The 25,032-nt window shown below is 42.6% G+C and overlaps 1 protein-coding gene across 1 annotated transcript in view; it reads right to left on the reverse strand.

Annotated features, from left to right (window-relative positions):
• The window catches only part of TBCA (tubulin folding cofactor A), an 88,147-nt gene extending 75,180 nt beyond the window's left edge, over nucleotides 1-12,967 (reverse strand). Inside the window, exon 1 of the mRNA XM_075541202.1 lies at nucleotides 12,808-12,967. Coding sequence (XP_075397317.1) covers nucleotides 12,808-12,860 — 53 coding nt within the window. The 5' untranslated portion in view covers nucleotides 12,861-12,967. The remainder of the gene's footprint in view (nucleotides 1-12,807) is intronic.
• Between the last annotated feature and the right edge of the window lie 12,065 nt (nucleotides 12,968-25,032).

The following is a 25,032-nucleotide window of genomic DNA, read 5'->3' on the forward strand; positions in this document are numbered from 1 at the left end:
AGCCCATGCTGATTTTGGTTACACTGGACTATCTTTAAGAATAGGCTGATGGCAGCCAGAACCTCGGAGCTGGAGAAGTCACATGGAGACCTCTGCCAGCACTGAGATGCTTTACAACGCCACTGGATCCACAAGACTTCCCACCCACTGGCCTGTGATCTTCCTGCATTCCACATCATTGCATGTATTTCATGAATCTGAAGAGAATTTTATAGATTGGTATTGGACATATGGGCTAATATCGGACTTAGGGACTTGCTCTGGGCTGGGATATTAATATGTACAATTACTCTTTATATAAAGCACTTTCTTATCCAAAGAAAAAAGAATATACCTGCAATCCATTCATGGCCCACTCTTTGGGAAATTCTGCCTTAGGTTGGCTCATACTAATGTAGACTAGAAGCCATTATCACAATGTACACTGTGGCACCATTTGTAAAAGTGAAAAATTGTATGTGTGTATGTGTGTGTGGGGGGGGTGTCCTGTTGATCTATTTCCATAAGGTCAGCCATTGAAAACCCTGTAGAGCATAGCTCTACACACATAGGGTCACTATGAGTTGGAATCAACTTGACACCAACTGATATTTTATAAATATACTATTTTGGGGTTTCATGCCAGTTTCATGATGCAATACTACAGTTTACAGTTAGCACAGATATTGAGGAGAGATGTTCTTGGTTGGAATGGTTTGCTGACAGGGACGGCGGGGAAGGAAATCTCACCTTATTTTACGATAAGCATGTCAAGCAGAGGCAGAGGCCTGACTTTACTGGGCTCTTACAGAAATAAAATAGACTGCTGCCTGTCTTTTCCCAGGAGTGGGGCAGGGTGTGTGTGAGAAAAACTTAAGAGGAAAACAATATCCAGATATGTAAGAACACAATATTAGTACATTCATAGAAGAAAATTACCTAGATAGAGCTACATTTTCCAACACAGCTACCTAACAAAAGAGTAATATGCAGAGAAAAGGCAAGTTATCAAAGCATTCCTACCATATGACACACATTTTCAAAATTTTAATTAACTGACATTTTGATAAATAAATGATTCAAAATTATAAGCTACCTTTTCCTAACCCTGTCCTCCAGTTATATGGCTTCTCTCAAGAGACAAACAATATGACCAGTTTTCTGTGTGTCCTTCTAGATATAATTTGTGAAATATATGTATTTGCTAAAAATGTACAATGCTGTTATATGGTAACTATACATTTGTATATATACACACAAGAAAGATCAAAAGTATATAAGGAAACGATAGTGCCATTATGAGTTAAAAATGACTCAATAGCAAGTAAGGTTGTTTTGAGTTCAGTGTTCTATTAGTGTTTTTTCACTAGACTCAAAGGTTTATAATGACCTTATTTCTATCAACATTTCAGGTAGTGATTCTATATGCCGAATAGCAATTGTTTTTCTTTCCATGGCCTTGTCTAACAGCTTTAAAAAAACATTGTACTAATATCATTAACACAATGGACCACAGCCAGTTTCACTTCTTTGCATTACACTTTAAGTCACTGTAATCAAATGATTTGTGGAGAACTCTTAATCTCTAATCTATAAATGTGTCACTACAATTATAATGCTAGATCAGTTATTTCTAACCTCCTTTTAATGCTTTGTTTTGACTGCGTTCCTATTTGTCGTTCAGATCCTTTTGCTAAGGAAATATCACTTACTCACACACCGTCATCAAGTCAGTACCAACTCATATTGATCCTACAGGTCAAGGCAGAACTGCCCCTGCGAGTTTCAGCGGCTGTAAGTCGTTACAGGAGTAGAAAGCTCCATCTTTCTCCCTAGGGAAACAGGGAGCTTTTACATACATATATTCTCCCACACAGAGAGTTTGTCCTTGGAGCTTACTGAACTAATCCATAACCAATGGCAAGGATTAATCTATGTTAAGAAATGCTGAAAGGGAATCTAATTTGCTGTGTAAAGTTTCACCTAAAACATACTACTAAAAAACCACAACACACACCCTCCCCCTATGGGGGGCAAACAACAGAAACCATGGCAGAATGGAGACAGCAGTGGGTGCAAATACAAATAATCATTTGTAATTTATCAAGGGGCCATAAGGGGGAGGAGCTGATACCAAGGGCTCAGAAAGTAAATGTTTAGAAAATAAGGGCAACATGTATACAAATACACTTGATACAACTGATATAAGGATTGTTATAAGAGCGGTAAGAGCCCACAATAAAATGATCTTTTAATTTAAAAATGTGTTTAAAGGAAAAAAACTACTACTAATGATGATGCAAATGGCAACAATGACAGCAGTTAACATATATGGGATATTTACAACATATTAGGTATTTGGCTATCTAATTTAATTCTAACAACCATACAAAAAAAGTATTATACTTACCATACTTTCCAGATAAGAAAACTGAGGTTTTCAAATGTTAAGTAATTTGCCTTGGGCCCATACAAATAATAAGAGGAGCCTCTCTCTCACTCTCACTGTCAACAAGTCAATTCTGAATCACAGGGACCTTACAGGAGAGAGTAGAACTGCCCGGTTCATTTCTGAGACTGCTTTCTTCCATGGAGCAGCTGAACCTGTGGTGGCAGCTCAACGTGCAGTCCACTACACCACAAGCCTAGGACTCCTTTTTCCCCTAATTGTAAGAATAAATAATAACTATAAATTTGGTTAATGTTCAACATGTCAAGAGGCTGCATTTGATCAAGACCAATGGCAATGAAGGTTCACATTGCACTGAAGGCATGAGACTGCACTGAAGGCATGAGACTGCACTGAAGGCATGAGTGAGACTGCACTGAAGGCATGAGTGAGACTGCACTGAAGGCATGAGTGGAACTGCACTGAAGGCATGAGTGAGACTGCACTGAAGGCATGAGTGGAACTGCACTGAAGGCATGAGTGAGACTGCACTGAAGGCATGAGTGAGACTGCACTGAAGGCATGAGTGGAAAACGGCTCCAGGAATTGATGGAATAACAATTTAAATGTTTCAACACGCTGATGAAGCACTGGAAGCACTGACTTATCTGTAACAATAAATTTGGAAGATAGCTACCTGGTTAACCAACTTGAAGAGATACATATTTATACCCAATTCTAAAGAAAAGTAACCCAACAGAATGTGAAAATTACTGACTAGTGCCATTGATATTACATTGTGGAAGATAATTTAAAAACTGGCTACTGCAATATATCAATGATAAGCTGCCGGGAATTCAAGTTAGATTCAGAAGAGGACATAGCACAAGGGTAATCACCGCTCTCGTCAGATGGATCTTAGCTGAACGCAGAGGATACCAGGAAGATGTTTCTTTGTGTTGGGCTGACTATGCAAACATATTCAACAGTGTGGATCAAAACGAACCATGGATTAACACTGAAGAATGGGTATTCTCTAGCACTTCATGGTCTAATGCAGAATTTGTACATGGATCAAGAAGTAGTCATTCAAAGGGAACATGGGAATACTGTGTAGCTTAAAATCAGGAAAGGTGTGAATAAGAGTTATATCCTCTCATCGTACTTATTAAATCTGTATACTGGGCAAAACTAACCAGAGAAGAAAAATATAGCTTCAGGATTGGAGGAAGGCTTATTAACAACTTGAGCTAGACAGATGGCATGGATTTGCTTGTTGAAAGTGAAAAGGACACAAAATACTTGCTGATAAAAATCAATGACTGCAACCTTCATTATAGATTGGACCTCAATGTAAAGAAAACCAAATCCCTCACAACTGGACCAACAGGCAACAGCATGACCAACAGAGAAAAGAATGAACTTTGAAGAATTTTGTCTTTCTTGGATCCACAGCCAATGCTCATGGAAGTAACAGTCAAGAAATCAAATGATGCGCTGCAATGGACAAACCTGCTGCATAAGACCTCTTTGAAGTGTTGAAGAGCAATCAATGTCACTTTGTAGACTAAGATGTGCTTGCCTCCAGCCATGGCATTTTCAATGACCTCATATGCACATGAACGTCAGGGGATGAATACGGAAGATGCAAAGAATCGATGCAGCAGCGCTATGGTGCTGGTGAGGAATACGGAAAGTGCAGTGGCCTGCCGGAGAGACAAACAACTCTATCCAGGAAAAGTGAAACCAGAACGCGCCTTACAAGCAAGGCTGGTGAGATGTCATCTCACATACTCTGGCCATATTATGAGAGCCCAGCCCCTGGACATGAACAGTATGCTTGGTAAAGTAGCAGGTCAGTGAAAAAAAGTAAGATCCTCAACAAGATGGAATGACACAGTGGCTGCAACAGTGGGCTCAAATCTAACAACAATTGTGAGGATGGTGCAGAACCAGGCAGGTTTTTGCTCTGGAACCAACTCAATGGCACCTAACAACAATATAGAAACTATTACGTTGTAACACGAGGGGTGGGTACCCCCCACCAAGCGGAGCATTCATAGTATGCATGTTTCCTATTAGGTGAGCATTGAGCTCTGTGTTACTGCACCCAGTAATGTTGCATAGGAAGGTTCTCTCTGGTCACAGTGAATTTTTTTGTAAAAGCAGTTTCACTGGAACCTCATTTTTTGTGATGGCCGATTTAAGAGAACAACATGTGGCTGTGAAATTTTGTTTCCAGCTTGGGAAAAATGCTACATATATTTGTGATGTTGAACACAACTTACAAACACAGCACTATGGGAAAAACTCAAGTGTAGGAGTGGTTTTTACATTTCAGAAAAGGTGAAATGTCAATTGATGACAAACCTCGGTCTGGACGTCTGCCAACTTCCCGAACCGATGAAAATGTTGACAAAATTTGTGAACTCGTGCTCAAAGATCAGACAAGCCATTAAAGAGATGGGGAAGTTATCTAGACTACCTTGGAGCTCGGGTCAGTTAATTTTATTGGAAGATTTGGGAATGAGAATGTTCTGAAGCGATTCAGATTTCTTTTCCAAGGTCATTACTGGTGAGGAGACATGGTGCTATTTTTAGGACCCTGAAACCAAACATCGCTCAAGTCCGTGGAAGATACCATCTTCACCTTACCCCGCCCCCCAAAAAAGGCTCATCAAGTGAAATCAACAATCAAGACAACGTTCATTTGGTTTGAGTTTGGTTTTTTTGTATGTGAGGGGGATAGTGGATTTGGAGTACATTCCACCAAGTCAGGCTGTTAATCAAGCTTTCTATTTAGAGGTTCTGTAAAGATGGTGTAACAGTATGTGACAACAAAGGTCTGATCTGTGGCAGACGGGGGACTGGCTTTGCCACCACAATGCACCTGCTTACGCAGCCATGCAGCCATCTCAAGTGGACCCGTTCTTGGCACAAAAAACACACAAAAAACCAGCGTGCCTCTCTTGCACCTCACTCACCTGACCTCACTCCCTTTGACTCCCTTTTTGTTTCCTCAAATGAAAAGGTACATAAAAGGACAGCAATCTGAGGACATAGAAGAAGTGAAGAAAAAAGGAGGCGCTGTCAACCATCCACAGATGAGTTTGAAAAATGTTTCCAAGAATGAAATCGCTGATTTGACAAATGTATTAAATGTAATGGAAGGTACTTTGAAAGTGATATGGTTGTTTTGTAAAAAAAAACCTTAAACATATAGCTTTGAAAAAAAATCTTTGGAGTGGGAGCGGTGGTACCTGTTATATTAATTAATTCACTGGTTCCCCACTGCTTATGAGGAAGTTTTCATTCCCTGTTCACAAGGACTTTTGTTGAATATTTATTATATGCCAACACCATAGCAGGTGATAGGATGTGGGTTCTGAGCCAGTAAGGCTACTAACTAAGTGATCTCTGGGTCACTCATATCTGGGACAAGTTATTTTTTTTTAAATTGGACTCTATTTGGGCACATAACTCAGCAGTAAGATGGGCCATTATGGGCTCTTATGATGCCTTTTATAAATGTAGTTTGGAAAATGAAGACTAGACTACATAGATCACACATCTAAGCACTTTTTATGCTTAGGGATCTAGATGCCAAATCACTAGTAGTTTCCAAACTTGCACACTACACATTTTCAAAATTTCCTACCCAAACAAACAAAAAGTAATGAAAACATACACATAAGACCAAAGAACAAAGGTCATTTCCACACTCAACGCACAGAATAGCCTGTGCTGGGAAAAGCACGGTCCTAAATCGTGCTAGCTTGCTCCCTCTCCAGCGTCGTTGCCAGCTGTGTAGCTCCAAGGAGTTGGCAGAATGTGATGAGGAGCTAACTACCAGTAACCAACTGTAACACTGCCTCTGACTACAGCTTTGGAGAACCTGATACATTATAGAAATGCTAACCCCGAACCCAAACTCATTATCACCAAGCTGATTCTGACTTACAGCGATCAGGTATAACAACATAAGGTTGCTCCATAGGGCTCACAGAGCTGTAAATCTTTGGGAAAGCAGACTGCCACGTCTTTCTCTTAAGCAGCTGGGTGGGGGTTTCAAAGTGCCAACCTTTCCATTAGCACATGATTGCTTAGGTACTGTGCCACCAGGACTCTAACAGAATTTCCAAAAGAGCTGGCTAAATTTCAAAGTAGGAAGCAGCTCATTTTGGCTAAATTCACTTTAACTCAGTCTAAGTGTGTGGTGGGGGAAAGAAAAGAACAAAGTTAGCATATTTCATAGGAATAATTTATGTTCTTAACCCCTCCCAGATATGGTCTACCCTACTTCTACATACCACTACTTTAAATATGAGAAGCATATAAACAGTTAAAGGTAAGGAGGAAAACTTTATGCCCATGTGTCATTTGCACTTTTCTACTTTTAAACTTTTGGAAACACCTTGAGCAGCTGACCCTTACACAAAGCGGAAGTTAGTGGCTTCAATCTTTCATAATAAACAAACAAAAAACCCACACATAATTTACAACTGATCCTTGACCAACAAAGGTTTGAACAGCACAGGAATTGCATGTGAATTGTTCCTCTTGCTCTTAGAGTAGCTAAAGTGTTGGGACACAGTGTGATATGTGATGCTAATCATCTCCGCCTGAGCAGTTAGTGAATTTCTCCAATCTGAGACCCAAAGTCCTGGCAAAGAGAGATGGCAGGGGACTTCTCAGATGACTAACATCTTGTCTTTTAAGGGGTTACTTTCAACACTGAACTACTACCATGGGGGGGCGGGATTCATGTGTAAATGGCCCCATGCAATTCAAACCTTTTTGTTCAACAGTCAACTACATATCCATCCAACTAATGTCAAGGGTTTACTTATCATTCGTGTTGTTTTTATGGCTGCAGTATATCGGTGCTCTGGAGGAGTGATGTTTAGAGCACTCCCATATCAAGGGAGAAGATAGGTAGCACTTGGGTCCCTACTCTGGACTAGAGCTTTGGAAAAACCATGGGGGCAGTTCCACTCTGTTCTACAGGGTCACTATGAGCCGGGAATTGACTCAACAGCAGTGGGCTGGATAGACACAGAGCACTGCATGCATACTATACACAGTTGTACATCAGAAGTTTAGTCACAAACAAACTTGGGAAGATGCCACAGTTTGGGAGAGGTGCTTGCTTTATTAAAAAAAAAATCAATACAATCTCCCTACAGGTTCATGATGTAAAATTCTATAATCAAGGCTTGTAGATTTGTAATTATGGTATGTCAGCTACATTTAAACAAGAGTGTTAAAAGATTGTTAAAGTTAAACTAACACAATTGCAGTGTGAATTGTCCTAGTCTCATTCTAATCTACTGGTGTCACTTCCATTTAATCAGAGAGAAGCTATAGGCCAATGTCAGTGAGATTTCCAATACCCTAACATTTTTTGGTTCACATTAGACTTTAAGCCATCACTGATCTAAAACGGGTATGAATAGATATATTTAAGAAAGTATTTTAATCAATTAATCCACTCACCAATGGATTAGTTTAGTAGGCTTTCTCAGTTAACCTTTTATAAGGATGCAAAGAATGCTACATTTTTCTTGTGGCATATCCTTCCAAACAAAAGGATGTGGATACAGGAATGATCTTCAATATGAGTGCATGAATGGTACAAAAACAGAATTTATCACAAATCTACTTACACGTTTATTTTTCATAAACACAAATCCTATTTGGAAACTTACGCTGATCCAAGCCATTTAGTTGAAATACCACATCAACATACAGGTAACAGCAAGCCTGTATTTTTGTCTGGTTTATCAAAATTTTATTTTCGAAATCATTAACATTTTGAAACAATACAGGAAAAATGCTACTATGGCAATTATTCATATTTCCAATAGGCATTTAAGTTTTAGGTATGGAACAACACTCGACTCACAGTTGTAATACCAGCAAATGACCTCCAAAAAGAAGCGTTGCACATATAAAACAGGGCTATGTCAGCTAGGTAATAGAGGTGAGGAATCACCATGGCCTGTATGAGACCTATCATTTTTAGCACTGAGGATTCTGCATGCAATCTCTGACATCAAATGCCAACTCACACTGAACAAAAAAAAGCAACTCTTAATCACCCTAAAAGACTCTGGTGCAGTTGTTCTTTATGGGAGTAAAATGTCTGAAGTTTCTCCCGCGAGTGACTGCTGGTTTCAAACTGCTGACCTGTGCGTAGCAGCCCAAAAAGTAACCCGCTACATCAGCAGGGCTCCTTTGACATTAAAAACAACAACAAGGATTTCAGTCTGTACTGGGGTAAAAAGAAATTGGGAGTAACATTTGATAACTTCCTGCTAGGGCTGCCAAATTACTGGTGATTTTGCTGTGGGTTATCAGCAAATCTAGAATCTGGTTAGACTACACCGATGCAAATCTTTACAGACTCTGTCAAGACCAAACACATCAACTAATAGCACTTCTTGTGAGCCACCTGTGAGGAAAGTTTGAAATAAACAAGCCCCTGGCATACACATCTCTAGTTGATAGCCAGAGTCAGTCTTAGGGAAAACAATCCTGTTATTGGCGCTATATTTAAGAAGCCCTAGGTAAGAGGTGCAATAGCTGGTCAGGCGCATTACTGTCTAACTCTCACCATATCCGTCAGTTCTAGTAACTGGACTCTTGCTTGTTCCTAGTGAACTAACCTCTCTCTTGAAACTCATTTCCAGAAATCAGATCCTTGTCGCCCAGTGAGGTAACATAGTTTCTAAGATTCAGGCACTGGGTGGCCTTTGTCTATTTTCCAAGGCCCTACAATTCTGCCCTTCAAACTCGTTTTACTTTCCTTTCTACCAAGGGCTGCCAACTTTCCTTTCTAATGCGGCAGCAACGCACTAGATTGTGTTCACCATTTTACCAACCGACGGAAGCAGCCAGCTCCCACTCAGTGCTTGAGCTTTTTGAATTTATTGTCTGTTTCCATATTTTCCTGACCTTCCACCTGCCTAGTTTTTTCCTAAAACCCACCACAGGGAGCCTATGGATCACTTGCAATGTTCCAGCAGGTCTGACTTGATATTAAACTTTAAGAACCCACTCACTCTAGTAAAGCTTACTAAAGTGACCTAGTAAAGCTTTACCCAAAGTTAGTTTTACAGCTGAAACCTAGAAGCTGGGTCTAAAAAAAAAGCAAACCAAATTTACTGCCAGAGTCCATTCCAACTCATGGTCACCATCTATATATATGACAGGATAAAACTGTCCTGTGGCATTCTGAGACTGTAACTCTTCAAGGAAGAAGAAAGCCTCGTCTTTCTTCCACAAAGAGGCTGGTAGATTCAAACTGCTAGCCTGGCAGTTAGCAGTCCAATATATAACCACTAAGCGACCAGGGCTCCTCGAATGTATTTCTAGGAGTTCTCAATTCCTGAATGACTTCTGAAGAAGAAATAAAACTATGGGAAATGAATATCTGAATAGAAAGTGCTATGAACCAAAGCTAGTTTTAGATACCTGTTTTAAGAAATATAATCCCTTTAAAAAAATCAAGAATCAGTCTGGATTATGAAACGTGTCAAGAAGTCTCTGAAATGAAATTTAGAGGAGCTACCTACCTTTTAAAGCCATTTTATTACCAAAATATGTCAAACATTAGTATGGAGAGGAATATAATGATGCCAAGCCTCAACCATTATGAATATGGTATCTATCTGCCTCATCTATTTTTCTGTCTTTCAAATGAGCACACTAATATGCAGAACTGGGCAGTGTTTCATCTTGTACACACAGTTGCTATGAGCTGGAACAGACTCAACAGCACCTGACAACCAAGAAGCACAATCATAGTAAAATAATTTTCAGGAGAAAATAATAAAAGTAAAAAAATATTTAATGAACATAGATGCTACATATATCAAGGCAAAATGAGTAAAAATCACTTAAAGCAGAAATTTTAGTTTAAAAAATGAAAACACATTTCATTTTAGTAAAGGGAAGCTCCATAAGATGTCAACAGGAAAGCCATAGGGAAAAATATTACAGTAGACATCACTACTAATTTATAAGCAATGGGAAAGTCTAGTAAATTATGGATGGATTTAAGAAAAGGTGCTAAATGTACAGAATGTGGAAAATAGTGTTACTTAATATTTGACAATGTTTTATTACTAAACTGAAGACACAACCTTACTTCTAAGAGGTTTACATAAGTACTTGAGAAGTTGGGGAAGTATAGAAGCTTATGTTATGATTATGCTGACAATGTGCCAGAGCCTTGATGGCATGATGGGTTGCGTAGGACTGCTAACCACAGGTTAACAGAACAGAACCACTAACTGCTCTGCAGGAGAAAAATGAGGCTGATGCTCTCAAAAAGTTATAGCCATGGAAACTCACGGGGCAGCTCTACTCTGTCCTATACAGGGTCGCTACCGCGGTGACTCCCTGCCCGGAGTTGATTCTGACTCAGCTGACTCACAAGAGCCCTGGTGGTGTAGGGGGTTACGCACTGGGCTGATTGATAACCACAAAGTCAGCCTCTCCGCAGGAGGAAGGTGAGGCTTTCTACTTCCACACGGACTCAGAAACCCACAGGGGCAGTTCTGCTCTCTGCTACAGGGTCGTTATTAGTCATTCACTGGTTAACTTCTGCCAAATGCACTTAACTAAACATGATTACTGAAAGGAATCCTAGCAAAGGTGACCACAGCTCTGAGGGAAGTAATAAAACCAAAGTGCACCGCCACGGAGTGGATCCTGATCCCGACTCACAAGGACCCAATAGGACGGGGCAGAACAGTTCTTTAAGCTTTGGGAGGCTATGAATCTTTATTGGAGCAGATGAGCTCTTTCTCCTGCAGAACAGCTAGGGGATTTGAACTACTGATTTTATGGCTAGCAGACCAATACATAATGTCACCATGGTCCCTGAAGGAAGTAATAGTGTGTGAGCCATTTACGTTTTCATTTCTACATCTCACCTATGATCACAAATTATATTAGGTTCCTGTGGCTTAGAACTGAAAGGTGGAGATCAGAAATGGGGGTTCTTTCCATGCTCTACCACTAGCTAGCAGTGTCACTTTTTGGCGAAGTTTTAATTTTTAACTTCATTTAAAGATCAGTTTCCTCGTTTGTAAAATGAGAATACAATTAGGTAGAATCAATTAGGTAAAATATGATTACCTAACGTTTACTGGGCATTTGCTACTTGTCTTATGCGGTGTTCAACAGCCCAGCAGGTGTTTCTCACTACAACGGCATTAAATAGGCTTGTACCCCGTAGTCCAAATAGCACAATATATTCAAGAATACATACCTAAGTGGCAGGGCCAAGATTTGAATCCAAGCAGCCCCACCTCAGAGAAGGCCAGGCATCAAATTACTTCTCAAATGCTCATCTCATTGTTGCTGTCTGTTGCGGATGAGATCAAACCGACTAGGTTGCCTACACCCTGACGGGGTACTGGGTTACCCATTAGGCTGCTACACTCAAGGTGCGAGTTCCAAAGAACCAGCCCCTCGAGTGAGATGAGGCCTTCCACTTTCGTTTCAAGAGATCTTTTTGGAAACCCACAAGGGCTGTTCTCTTCTAGCTGTTCTATGGGGTTGCGAAGAGTCAGAATTCGCTCACTGAGTTAGTTTGTAGAGGTCACCTCCTCTCTGTGAAAATACAACTGTGCTCGTCCAGGGCTTGAAGACCAGACCTGTCTTCCCAGGCACTTTGGGGTGGGTCCTAACGCCCAGTGTCTGGCTAGTCCTCCAGGGCTTCACTACTGCCGTTCACCGGGGATACCGCTAGTTCCTCACTTCCTCCTCACTGCCTAGCAAGGCGTCTCCAGGGAACGCGGACGCTTGGGTGCCGTGCCGGCCAGGCACTATCTTTAAACGTTGGGCGTATTCTCCCCTTTGCCTCGTCTTTTGGCGTGCCTGATCAAAAGCAGTGCGATGAACTCGGGATTGAACAACAACGTTCTCCTGAGCCCAGGTGCGTCCCGCGGCAATCGTCTGGCGATGCGGCCAGCTCCGGGGAACTCGGCCGCCAAGTTCGAGGCGTGCGCCCCAAGTTCACGCCGCCTCCATTCCTCGCCACCGTCCGGCACCGGCTCCGCGCCCCTCGCCCACTTTCGAACCCGCTACGCGTCCACCCGGCGGCGGGTACCGAGCTGGACCGCCCCGCTCCCCACTCGCGTTCAACTGGAGAGGCACCAGGCGTGAGCCTGCGGGAGACGCCACCCCGGGCCGCCGCCCCACCTCCTCCCCCGTGGGCGCCGCCGGCCGCCGCCGCCATCCCGCCCGGCTCGAGAGGGGCCGGCGGCCTCCGGCCCGCGCGCCCGGCCCTCTAGCCGCCGCGCCCCGGCCCGCGGGGAGGCCCGGCGTCCCCGGCCCGCGTCGGGCCTGCGCCGCGCCGGGCCTCACAGGCCGCCATGAGGCGAGGGGGCGGAGGCGAGGGCGGCTGCGCCCTCGCGGCTTCTTACCGCTTCACGACGCCGGTTTTGATCTTGATCTGCCTCACGCGAGGATCCGCCATGGTCCGTCGAGCGCTGCGGGCAGGCGGGGCGGCGAGCGGGGTGACCGTGGAGGCAGACGCGCGGACGAGGCGGTTGGGTCCGGGTCGGCCGCGTGCGCATGCGCAGGGCCCGGCGCAGCCCCGGCGTCCCGGCCACACCCTGGGGCTGGCGGCCCGGAGCGCGGGGTGACGCCCCCCCAGGGCGCCGCCCACCTGCCCTCCGCGCAGGTGTCCGGGCACTTACTTCCTCGGATAGCCCTCCCCTTTTCGTTTATCCGCCTGGTTCGCACAGCTTGTGCATATTGAGGAAACTTTAGGCCGTCCTCGGGTGGATTGCATGCGCCGTGACATTGCTTTGAGGACAATCATCACTGCGAATGTACCTTGAAAGAGTCCTGGTAGCGCGGTGGTGTACCCATTGAGCGGCTAACCTGGAGATGAGCAGTTCGAACCCACTCGCCGCACAGTGGGAGAAAGATGAGGCTTTCTGCTGTAAATCCAACAGGGCAGCTGTACTCTGTCCTTCAGACTCGCTATGAGTCGTCATTGACCCCAGGCAGTGGGTCTGGGCTTGGGTGTTGTATCTTCTGTATTAAACTTACAAAGGTGTGCGCTGCACACAAAACCTAGGCCTTCAGAGTCAGACCAAACCCACTTACATTCTCAGCTCCATTCTTAAATAGTTAGAGAACACCATGCTCTGTGTTACTTGGCCTCACTACTGAGCGGGTTTCCTAGTGCAGGAGGTGGAAACAAATCACAGTCTGAGGGTTAAGCATCTAGCCCAATGCCAGAACTATGTGTAGAGGGATACCTGCCCAAACCCCTGACGCCCTGATTTTACCATATTACCAGCTCCAACGCAGAAGTCAAGCTCGTTTATCTTTTACTTAACACACGATGGTTCTGCAAGATAATTAGCAGCTGCAACTTCCGTGCTTTCACCGATGGAAACTGGTCTCTGTACGCAAAGTCGTTTTTTCCTTCTTCAGTATCTTCTCTTTCTACAAGGAGACCTGGAGGCGTCATCACTTAGTGTGGGGCTGCTAACTGCAAGGCCAGCACTTTCAAACCACCAGCTGCTCTCACAATTCTACTCTCTTAAAAAGGTCAAGTCAGGATGTGCAGAGGTGGCCATGTATGTCTCCGAGAAGGCAATTATATAAAAACGGGGAGGAACAACCTCCCATCAGGAAAAAAAAATCACTTAAAAATACATATGTGGAACCCAAGGGGGAGACTACACTGGGTACTAGGCTCCTAATTAAACACGTTTGACCTAGTTTCTAGGCCTCCCTTGTGAACCAGTCTGTGTACTATAGACTCTTGGGATTTTAGACTCTGTTCCCACAACATCCTTCATAGGACACACCAGAAGGATTCAAGGTGGCAACCCCACGAAGCGAATTGAGCCTTTCCCGAAGCCCACCTGTAGCCATTGAACTTAAGGCTGAAAAGCCCGAATGCAAAAAGCTGCATATGACTAATAAGGGCACAGAACTGGCAGCTGTGGGACTTTGGTTTGGATCTCTTGCCTTGAGGTTTTCCAATGACTGGTGGCCCAGAGCTACCACATACTTACTGTTTAAATGCCCTCCTTGCTTCATTAGAACATTAGTGCCGCAGGTGTGGCTCTGCTGTTGTGAATATTATTGAAAGATTTGACCTATCACCAACCACCCTTGTGTAAATAGTGTCCAATCACTTAAGAGTTCGATTTGTATGAGTTAACAAGTCATGTATTTCGGTCCATAGTTGGCCTATACTGGTATAATTTCCCTTTCTCAACAGTGTTTTACATTCTATACCACTAAACTAATGACACTATCAATGTGTAGTGGTTACACATTGGGCTGCAAACCACGAGGTCAGCAGTTCAAAACCACCTGCCAGCTTCACAGAGGAAGGATGAGGCTTTCTACACCAGTAAAGATTTGCAGGCTCAGAGACTCCCAGGACAATTTTACCCTACCTATAGGGTGGCTATGATTCAGCACTGACAGGGAAAGTGGTGCCCCAGAGGGGTGATAGATAATATGCTCTCACATAAAATGACAGTCATGCCTCTAAGGTGAACCAGAGACATGTATCAACCAGAGATGCATGAATGGATTTGGGGCTTCACTTAATTCTAACTCCAATCTAAGAACAAATAGTTTTTATGGCCCAGCACTGCTTGATGGTTGCCCTCATGAAGAGATCACTGAAGATACGAGTGCTATAGCAAAGTGTGGTGAAGAAAATAGATGATGCCCAGCTGTCAGAAATAATAGTGCCTGGGGTTTTAAAGGCTTATTTTACAAACTTGCTTACTCTTGCTTTCTTGGTTGCCTCTGGAATGCCCTCCTGCTTTACCAAGACTCTTAAATCCAGGATCAAAACCCACCTCCTGGAAAATGTCTACTGTGATTGACCCTCACCTGTGTAACGAGCTCTTTGGAATCAGCCTGTATTATTTTTCATCTTTGTTATATCTCTTTCAAAAAGCATAATGTCAGTCTGTTACGGATTGAGCCCTGTCCCCCCAAAATAGTTGTTAACTTGGCTCAGCCGTGATTCAAAATGTGGTGTGGTTATCTTTCATGTTGTGAGCTTTTGCAATTTGCCTGTGTGTTGTAAATCCTAACCTCTGTGGTTAAGGAGGTAATGTGGTTGTTGTTGTTGTTGTTGTTGTTGTTGTTGTAGTTGTTGTTGTTGTTGTTAGGCGCCATTGAGTCAGGTCAGACCCATAACTACCCTATGCATAACAGAACAAAGCACTGCCCAGTCCTTCGCCATTCTCACAATTGTTCCTATACTTCATCTCATGGTTGCAGTCACTGTGTCAATTCATTTCCTTGAGGGGCCTTCCTGTTTCACTGCCCCATCATGCTGTCCCAAACATGATGTCCTTCTCTAGAGACTGGTCTCTCCTGACAATATGTCCTAAGTATGTAAGACGAAGTCTCGCCATTCGCCATCTTTGCCTCTAAGGAACACTGGCCATACTTCCTCAAGGCAGATTGGTTTGTTCTTTTAGCAGTCATGGTACTTTAAATATTCTTCTCTTGAACCACAATTCAAATACATCCATTCTTCTCAGTCTTCTTTATTCAATCCAACTTTCACATACCTGGAGGCAATCGAATGTCATGCTTGGGTCAGGTGTACTTGAGTCCTCGGTGCACCATCTTTGCTCTTCAATACTCTAGCGAGGACTTGTGCAGCAGATTTACCTAATGCAGTGTGTCCTTTGATCTCTTGACTGCCGCCTTCATGAGCACTGATTGCGGATCCAAGCAAGACAAGATCCTTGACAACTTAAACCTTTCCTCCATCTATAATGGTGTTACTTATTGGACCTGTTGTGAGGAGTTTGGTCTTCTTTGTAATGAGTTGTAATCCATGGTAAAGGCTGCGATCTTCCATCTTTATTAGCAAGTGCTTCAAGTCTTCCTCACTTTCAGCAAGCGAAGTTGTCATCTGATAGAGCCATTTGTTATTAAGCCTTCCTCCAATCCCGATGCCACATTCTTCTTCATACTATTCAGCTTCTCTGATGACTTGCTCAGCACACAGCTTGAACAAGGCTAATGAGAGACTAAGCCCTGATGCACACCTTTCCCGCTTTTAAACCAGGCACTATCCCCTGTTCATTCACAAACTGCCACTTGATCCCTGGACAAGTTCCATGCACAGGAGCACAATCAAGTGTTCTAGGATTACCATTCTTCTCCTGGTTATCCATAGTTTATTATGACCCACACAGTCCAATAACTTAGCAGAGTCAATAAAATCCAAGTAAACATCTTTCTGAGTCAAGGTGGGACTCAAAACTTTTACTCAGGTCACAGCCCTCAGCCCATCTAAGGGGAATCACCCTGGAGTCTTGTCTGCCTCACATTTTATTTTATAAAGGAGAAAAAGAGCAGAAAGAGAAGGAGCTCTTAACATCAAGAAAGAAGAGCTGAGAGCAAGGCAAGTCCTCTGTATCCAGGGTCCCTACGCTGAGATCCCCTAGACCCAGGGGAAGATTGAAGACAAGACATGGAGATCTCCAAGAAACACCAGGCCCCCGGATGTTGAAAGGGGCCTTCCCCAGAGCCAATAGAGAGAGAAAGCCTTAGCCTAGAGCTGGCACCCAGAAGTTGGACTGCTAGGCTCCTCAAATGAGAGAGAATACAGGTATGCTTGTTAAAGCCATTCAGTGTAGTATTTCTGTTATAACCCTCAATAATTAACCACCTGTCAGTTTATCATGGGTATATTCAGTCACCTCTTTTGTATGTGAAAATTGGACATTGAATAAAGAAGACCAGAGAACTAATGCTTTTGAGCTATAGTGCTGGAGAAGAATATTAAAAATACCCCGGGCTCCCTCAAGACCAAATAAATCTGTTGTGGAAGATGTATGACAAGATTGCTCTTTGGAAATGGAGAGAGATTGAGCAGGGTCTAACTAGGAGAGAGCAGAGGTGTCCCTTCACTTTCTGTTGGGCCTGCATCTTGCATCTAGTTCCTTGATCTCCTCTTGCATCTCCTGCCAATCCCAGGAACCCTCGGAGTACCAACTGTGGATTCATTCAGCCAACTTCAGACCTCTGCGTCCACCAGACTGTGCCCCCTAATGTCGCTTCATCATCCTGCTTCCCGCCCATCAGCTTCTGAGAGTCAGGAGAAGACTGACTTGAACCAGACTGGACTGTACTTACCTGTTTCTACAACTGGGCAAGCCATTTCTGAACACAAAAATCTCTTTCTATATACAACCCATAAAAACATCAGTGGTTTTCCTCCCGTGGAGCACCTAACCTAACATAGTTGTTCTTATTATTTTATTGCTGTTCTCGTTAGGTGCCATCTAGATTATTCCTACCCTGAACAATGCTGTGAACAACAGAATAAAACACTGCCTGGTCCTGTGCCATCCTCACAATTGTCCCTATTCTTGAGCCCATTGATGCACTCACTGTGTCAATCCACCTTGTCAAAGGTCTTCCTCTTTTTCGTTGCCCCTCCACTTTACCAAGCATGATGTCCTTCTCCGAGGACTGGTCTCTCCGGACAACGTGTGCATGAAATGAAGATTTCCTGTGCTTGCCTCTAAGGAGCATTCTGCCTGTATTTCTTCCGAGATTATTTGTCTGCTCTTTTGGCATAGTATTTTTCATATTCTTTGCCAGCACCATAATGCAAATACACTAATTCTTTGTCAGTCTCCCTTATTCAACAGCCAACTTTCACATGCACATGAGGCCATTGAAAACACCATGGCTTGGGTCAGGCACACCTTAGTCCTCAAAGTGATCTCCCTCCTTTTCGGCGCTTTAAAGAGGTCCTGTACAGCAGATTTACCCAATGCAGTGGACAGTTTGATCTCTTCATTGCTGCTTCTATAAGCACTTGTGGGTTCCAGCAAGGTGAAACGTTGACAACTTCAATCTTTTATTTATCATGATGTTATCTATTTGTCGAGTTGTGAGTATTTTGGTCTTCTTTACATTATTGTAATCTATACTGAAGGCTGCAGTCCTTAATCTTCATCGACCAGTGCTTCAAGTCCTCCTCAGTTTCAGCAAACAAGGCTGTGTCATCTGCATATCGCAGGTTGTTAATAAGCCTTCTTCCTATCCTGATGCCACATTCTTCTTCATATAATCCAGATTCTCTTTTGGTTTGCTCAGGTATAGATTAAAAGGTATGGTGAGAATATACAACCTTGTTACACATCTTTCCCAATTTTAAAATATGTACTATACCTCTTTTTTGTTCACAAACCTGCCTCTTAATCCATGTATGTTTCCCTCTAGCACAATGAAGGGCTCTGGAATTCTCATTCTTCTCAAGGCTATCCATAATTTGTTATGATTCATACAGTCAAACACCTTGGCATAGTCAATAAAACCCAAACATCTTTCTGGAATTCTTTGCTTTGAGCTAAGATCCATCTGACATCAGCAATGATATCCTTTGTTCCATGTCCTCTTCTGAATTTGCCCTAAACCTGTGATAGCTCCCTGTCAATGTACTGCTGCAACCACTGTTGAATAATCTTTGGTAAAATGTTACCATTAATTTGACTGGTGGTAATTTTCTGTATTTTGAGCATTATGTTGAGTCACATTTCTTTAGATTGGGTCCAAATATGGATCTCTTCCTGGGAGATGGCTGGGTAGCTGTCTTCCAACTTTTCTGGCATAGACAGGTAAGGGCGTACAGTGCTTCATCAGCTTGCTGAAACATTTCTCTTGACATTCCATCAATTCCTGGAGCCTTGTTTTGCCCAATACGTTCAGTGCAGTTTGAATTTGTTCCTTCAGTACTATGGGTTCTTGTTGATATGTGACCCCCTGAAATGATGTTGAATAGTTCTTTTTGGTACAGTGACTCTGTATTCTTTCCATCTTCTGTTGATACTTTCTGCATCATTCAGTGTTTTGCCCATAGAATCTTTCGACTTGAGGCTTGACTCTTTTCTTGAGATATTTCAGTTTCAGACTTGCTGAATGTGTTCTTTCCTTTTGGTGTTCTACTTCTAGATCTTTGCACATTTCAGTATATTATTTGGCTCAAGCTGCCTTTGCCAGTTTCTCTGCAGCTCTTTGACGCCATCATTTCTTCCATTTGGTTTAGGTACTCTATGATGAAGTTTCCGGGTCTCTTCTGACATCCCTGTCTTTTTAATGATCTTAATGCCATTAGTGTTCGATGCATCAAATTTGTTCTTGAGATATCCTCAAAATTCAGGTTAGATAAACTCAATGTTTTATTTTGGCTTTTGTGTACTTGTTTTAATTTTCTTCAGCTTCACTCAGAATATATATATGAGCAATTGGTGGTCTGTTCCACACTCAGCTCCCAGCCTGGTTTCAGTTACTGATACCGAGCTTCTTCATCATGTCTTCCCAAGATGCAGTCCAGTTGATTTCTATGTAGTCCATCAGGAGAAGTCCATGTGTATAGTCACCAATTGTGTTGTTGAATAATAGTACTTGTTATGAACAAATCATTTTTCTTGCAAAATCCTATTATGTAATCTGCAGTTTAATTTCTATCACAAAGACCATATTTTCTAATTACTGCTCCTTCCTCTTTGTTTCTAAATTTTGCATTCCAATTGCCAATATTTATCAATGCATCTTCATTGTATGTTTGATCAATTTCAGACTGAAAACTTTGGTAGAATTCTCCAGTTTCTTCAGCACTAGCTTTTATGGTTATTTTCTAGATTTCCTTGAAGGTGGATAGATAAAATCTTATCACAAATAGCATTATACTTCAAAATGAAATTTGAAATATTCTTTCTGACAATGACTGCAACACCATTCTTCTTGATTGTGTTATTCCCAGCATAGTAAATCATATCATTTTCACAGTAAATCATATCATTCATAATGACCAATACCAGCCCATTTCAGCTCACTAGCACCTAGGATATTGATCTTTCTGGGTTCCATTTCATTTTTGATGACTTCAAAGTGTTTCATATTCATACTTACTACATTCCAAGTTACCATTATTACTATGTTTTGCAGCTGTGTCGTCTTATTTGGAGTTATGCACCATCAACAAATGAAAATCCTGAAGTCTTTTCTCCTGTAAGGTTTACTCTATTCACGTCACCATGGTCAGCTCTACTTTCAGAAGGCAGCTTCTGAGGGGCTTAGCCTCTGCCTGTATCTCTGACAGTGTCCTGCTTTTGTTCATTAGACCTGCAGTGTCTGACAATGTTTTGAGGCTCTGAATAAAGTTTTCCTTTGAATCGTACAACTAATTTCTGCTTTTTGGTCTATTCTTAGTCTGGAAGCTCTACTGAAACCTGTTCACTTTGGATGACCCTGCTGGTATTTGAAATACCAGTGACAGAGCAACATACAAGCCACAGTACAACCGACTGACAAACCAATGGCAATATCCTGGCCCAGCCAGAGTGACACAAAACCTAGCTGTCACACCAGCCAACAGATTATGAGACATTTTTAAATTTAATAAATCATTTTATTGGGGCTCATACAACTCTTATCACAATCCATACATACATCAATTGAGTAAAGCTCCCTTATACATTCGTTGCCCTCGTCATTCTCAAAATTTGCCTTCCACTTGAGTTCCTGGAATCAGCTCATTTTCCTTTTTTTCCCTCCCCCGAGACATTTTTCTTAGACAAAATATGGATTTTCTTACTAATGAAAAGTGTTTCCTCTCTACACTTCCAGGTCTATGAATTACAATTTTCCTGCCTCTCCAGACCATTCTCTCCCATTCCATGCAAAGTTTTCAAAATTACAGAAGAAAGAAAAAGAAAGGCAACTGAAGCATCCTATTGTCTACTCTGATCAATGACCTCAGAGGGCAGAATAGGGCTGCCAGGCTGCCCCAATGTTTCCAAGGCTGTAATTGTTATGCAAATGTGTTTTCTCAGATTCGTGGATGGAGTCCAGCAGCTGACCTCTTGTGGAGCGGACCACGAGAGGAGAGAGGCAGCGCAGAGCATGCCTTCAGTGATAGAGGAGTATTCCCTTTTTGAAAGACACTGGGCTACCAGGAGTCAGGATGGACTTGATAGCAACCCAAATCATATATTCATTCATCTGGTTATCTCTAGCATCAAACCCAGGGCTTCGTCCCTACGAAGTCAAAAACCAAATTCACTGCCACCAAGTCTCTTTTGATTCATAGCCATTCTATGACACAGACTAGAACTGTCCCGGGAGTTTCCAAGGCTGTAAATCTTTTTTTTAATTAATAAATCATTGTATTAGGGCTCTTATAGGTCTTATAACATTCCATTTATCAATTGTATCAAACCCATCTGTACATATGTTGCCATCATCCTATTCAAAATATTTTCTTTCTGTTTGAGCCCTTGCAATCAGCTCCACTTTCCCCCGTCCCTCCCCAAGGCTGTAAATCTCTATGAGAGTAGAAAGCCTTCTCTTTCTTCTGCATAGCCATTGGTGATTTTGAATTGCTCCCCTTAAGGTCTGCAGACCAAGTCGTAACCCATTACACCACCAATAGATGCACAATATATGCTGGGTTCAATTAAAATTGAACGTGAACTGAGCTAGTTTTCTAACTTTGAAAGAAGCAAAGTCTGGACATGCATTTACTTTTCTGGAACAAATGAGACAACTAACATTCAGTGTGCAGGTGTAGAAAGAAGACCGATGTGGACTTTCTGTGAACCAGATGGACAACTGCAGGCGACATCCCTGAAGGTACTGTTCCCATAAAGGATATCGTTAATCAAGTTATTCTGTGTGTGTGAGAGACGTCTGTGATAATGACCTCTAGATGCTTCAAGGACATGAGACACTTGCTTCATCATCCGCAATCTGACCTCCTCTGAAGAGTTCTAGAAGATCGTTTTTCTTCTCACTTGTACATCTTTTCAAATTCTCTAGGACAAATGTCTCGCTGGCTTCATGGCAGTGGCACCCCGTCACACTCACACTTGGACCAGCATTACATGAGTGCAGCCCCACAGGGTTTTGCTTCGGATCTGAGTCACATGCCTTTATTTTTATAATTTTATTGGGGGATCATATAACTCTTATTACAATCCATCCACACATACATTGTATGTTAAGTACACTTGTACATTTGTTGCCATCATCATTCTCAAAACATTTGCTTTCTACTTGACCCTTTGGTATAAGCTCCTCATTTTCCCCCCTCCCTCCCCATGACCCCCTCCCTCATGAACTCTTGATAATTTATAAATTATTATTATTTTGTCATATCTTACACTGTCCGACATCTCCCTTCACCCACTTTCTGCTGTCCACCCCTCAGGGAGGAGGTTATATGTAGATCCTTGTAATCGGTTCCCACTTTCTACCCCACCCTCCCTCTACCCTCCTGGTATCGTCATTCTCACCACTGGTCTTGAAGGGATCATCCGTCCTGGATTCCTTGTGTTTCCAGTTCCTTTCTGTATCAGTGTACATCCTCTGGTCTAGCCAGATTTTTAAGGTAGACTCGGGATCATGATAGTGGGGGAAGGGGAGGAAGAAGCATTTAAGAACTAGAGGAAAGTTGTATGTTTCAACATTGCTACACTGCACCCTGACTGGCTTGACGCCTCTCTGAGACCTTTCTGAAAGGCGATGTCCAGTTGCTTACAGATGGACTTTGGGTCACCAATCTGCACTCCTCCTCATTCACAATGATAAGATTTTTTTGTTCTTTGATGCCTGATACCTGATCCCTTTTGACACCTTGTGATCACACAGGCTGGTGTGACTCTTCCATATGGGCTTTGTTGCTTCTGAGCTAGATGGCCTCTTGTTTACCTTCAAGCCTTTAAGACCCCTGATGCTATATCTTTTGATAGCCCGGCACCATCAGCTTTCTTCACCACATTTGCTTATGCACCCATTTGTCTTCAGTGATCATGTTGGAAAGGCTTTTTGCCTTCTGCCTCACCCAGACACAGGACACAGGCATGGGAAACTGGTCAGTGCACATCTATGCATAACTCTGTAGTTCAGGACATTAGAAGCCTGTGGATAAATGCTTCCCCTGTACATTCTCCATGCTGTAGGCATATCACTAGTGACAAACTTAATAATTTCCTTCTTTCTTGATTCACTTTGTGATTCATTCCTCACTCTTGGCCACCGGAATCTCTATAAAAATAAATAGGGTAGTAATTTGCTCCTCTAGGGAATACCTTCTGACTCAATAACTGGGTGATTCAAAGCCTTGTCAGATTTGAGTGCGGTATAGAGCAGCAGATGCATCATGTCCAGTTTTCAGTGGAAGCTGCCTGCGATAGTTTATTGTGCCAGCCTGGCCGATAAACACAAGTAGGATTAACTGAAGGGCAGAGGGATAAATGGCTCGGTGAGCCTCTCCTTGCTTGTTCTGTGCCTCAATTTAAAGGAGTACACTACCTGTGGGATCCCTAGCCTGTGGACTGTGTCGCTGTAAGTTGAGGTCCCTTTAATCCCACAGGATTGGAATGTTCATCTCTGGAGCTGGGGACTGACAGTTGGTGACCTGCCTTGTTGTTTGCTGCCTGGATATATATAGCCCAGCTCTCTCAACAGAAAGGGACCGGCGACTGGCGGCTCTCAAGCCTTAAAGGACTGCTAGTGTCTCACTGCTTTATAATTTAACTGTTAATTTCTTATATTATCTATATATAATTTAATGGTTCATTTCTTGTATCATATATCTATCTTTATAAATATATATATAATTACTAGCAATCTGGTTTTATCTCTCTAGAGAACCCTGTCCAACACACTGCCCTACAACATAATCCATAGAGCCCAGTTCATTCAATGCTGCAGATGTATCTGGTGGATAGGGATGCAGTCTAATGAACCATAAGATGAGGGTAGCAGTATAGACAGCGTCCTTTGTGGTAGAGAGGTACTCACTTTCTGAAAGACGATTCCAGAAACCCTATTGAGCCCTAGTAGACATTTAGAACTCATAATGCAACACCAAGAGGCTATAGGACTAGAATCACCGATAATAAGAGTCATCATCATAGTAATCTAATGTGGTTTTTTAAAATAATAATAATTTATAACCTATCAAGGGGTTATGGGAGGAGGGGGAGGAGCTGATACCAAGGGCTCAATAGAAAGTAAATGTCTAAAAAAGAATGAAGGCAACATATGTACAAACATGCCTGATGCAAATGATGTATGGATTGTAACATAATTGTAAGAATCCCCAGTAAAATGATCTTTCAATTTAAAAAAGAGGCACATTTGGGATTGGACCTGAGAAGTTAATTTGCATGTATATGTGTCCCTGTCTCCTGGGGCATTTGCACTAATTCCTCTTCTTCATTGCAAGCCTATGGCCTTACTGAAAACTATCTTTAACCAACTTTTTCTGATGGAGGACTAAAGACTTGGACCTACAATACAGACGCGAGCCTGTAATAAGCTGGGGCTCATATGAATTGCTGCTGTGCCATAGTGCTCTGGAATCGTTACTTTTTTTGTACCAACATGGCTCTCATAGGAACATGTGGGTGAAATTTAGCCTGTCAATCTCGTTGCAACTTGATTGGAGGGAGACCGAGATAAATGGCTTCCTGCGGCCAGCCTCCTCCTCACTTCCTCTGGAGGTGGGCCACACACACTCTCTCTCTGCTATCACCTTCCTGTTGATAAGCCATGTGGAGCCATGCTGAGACTGGAGAGAGCCCTGGAGATGATGCTTCCACCACCACTGGATCCACAAG

This window comes from Tenrec ecaudatus, chromosome 2 (assembly GCF_050624435.1).
Source record: "Tenrec ecaudatus isolate mTenEca1 chromosome 2, mTenEca1.hap1, whole genome shotgun sequence".
Lineage (NCBI taxonomy): Eukaryota > Metazoa > Chordata > Mammalia > Afrosoricida > Tenrecidae > Tenrec > Tenrec ecaudatus.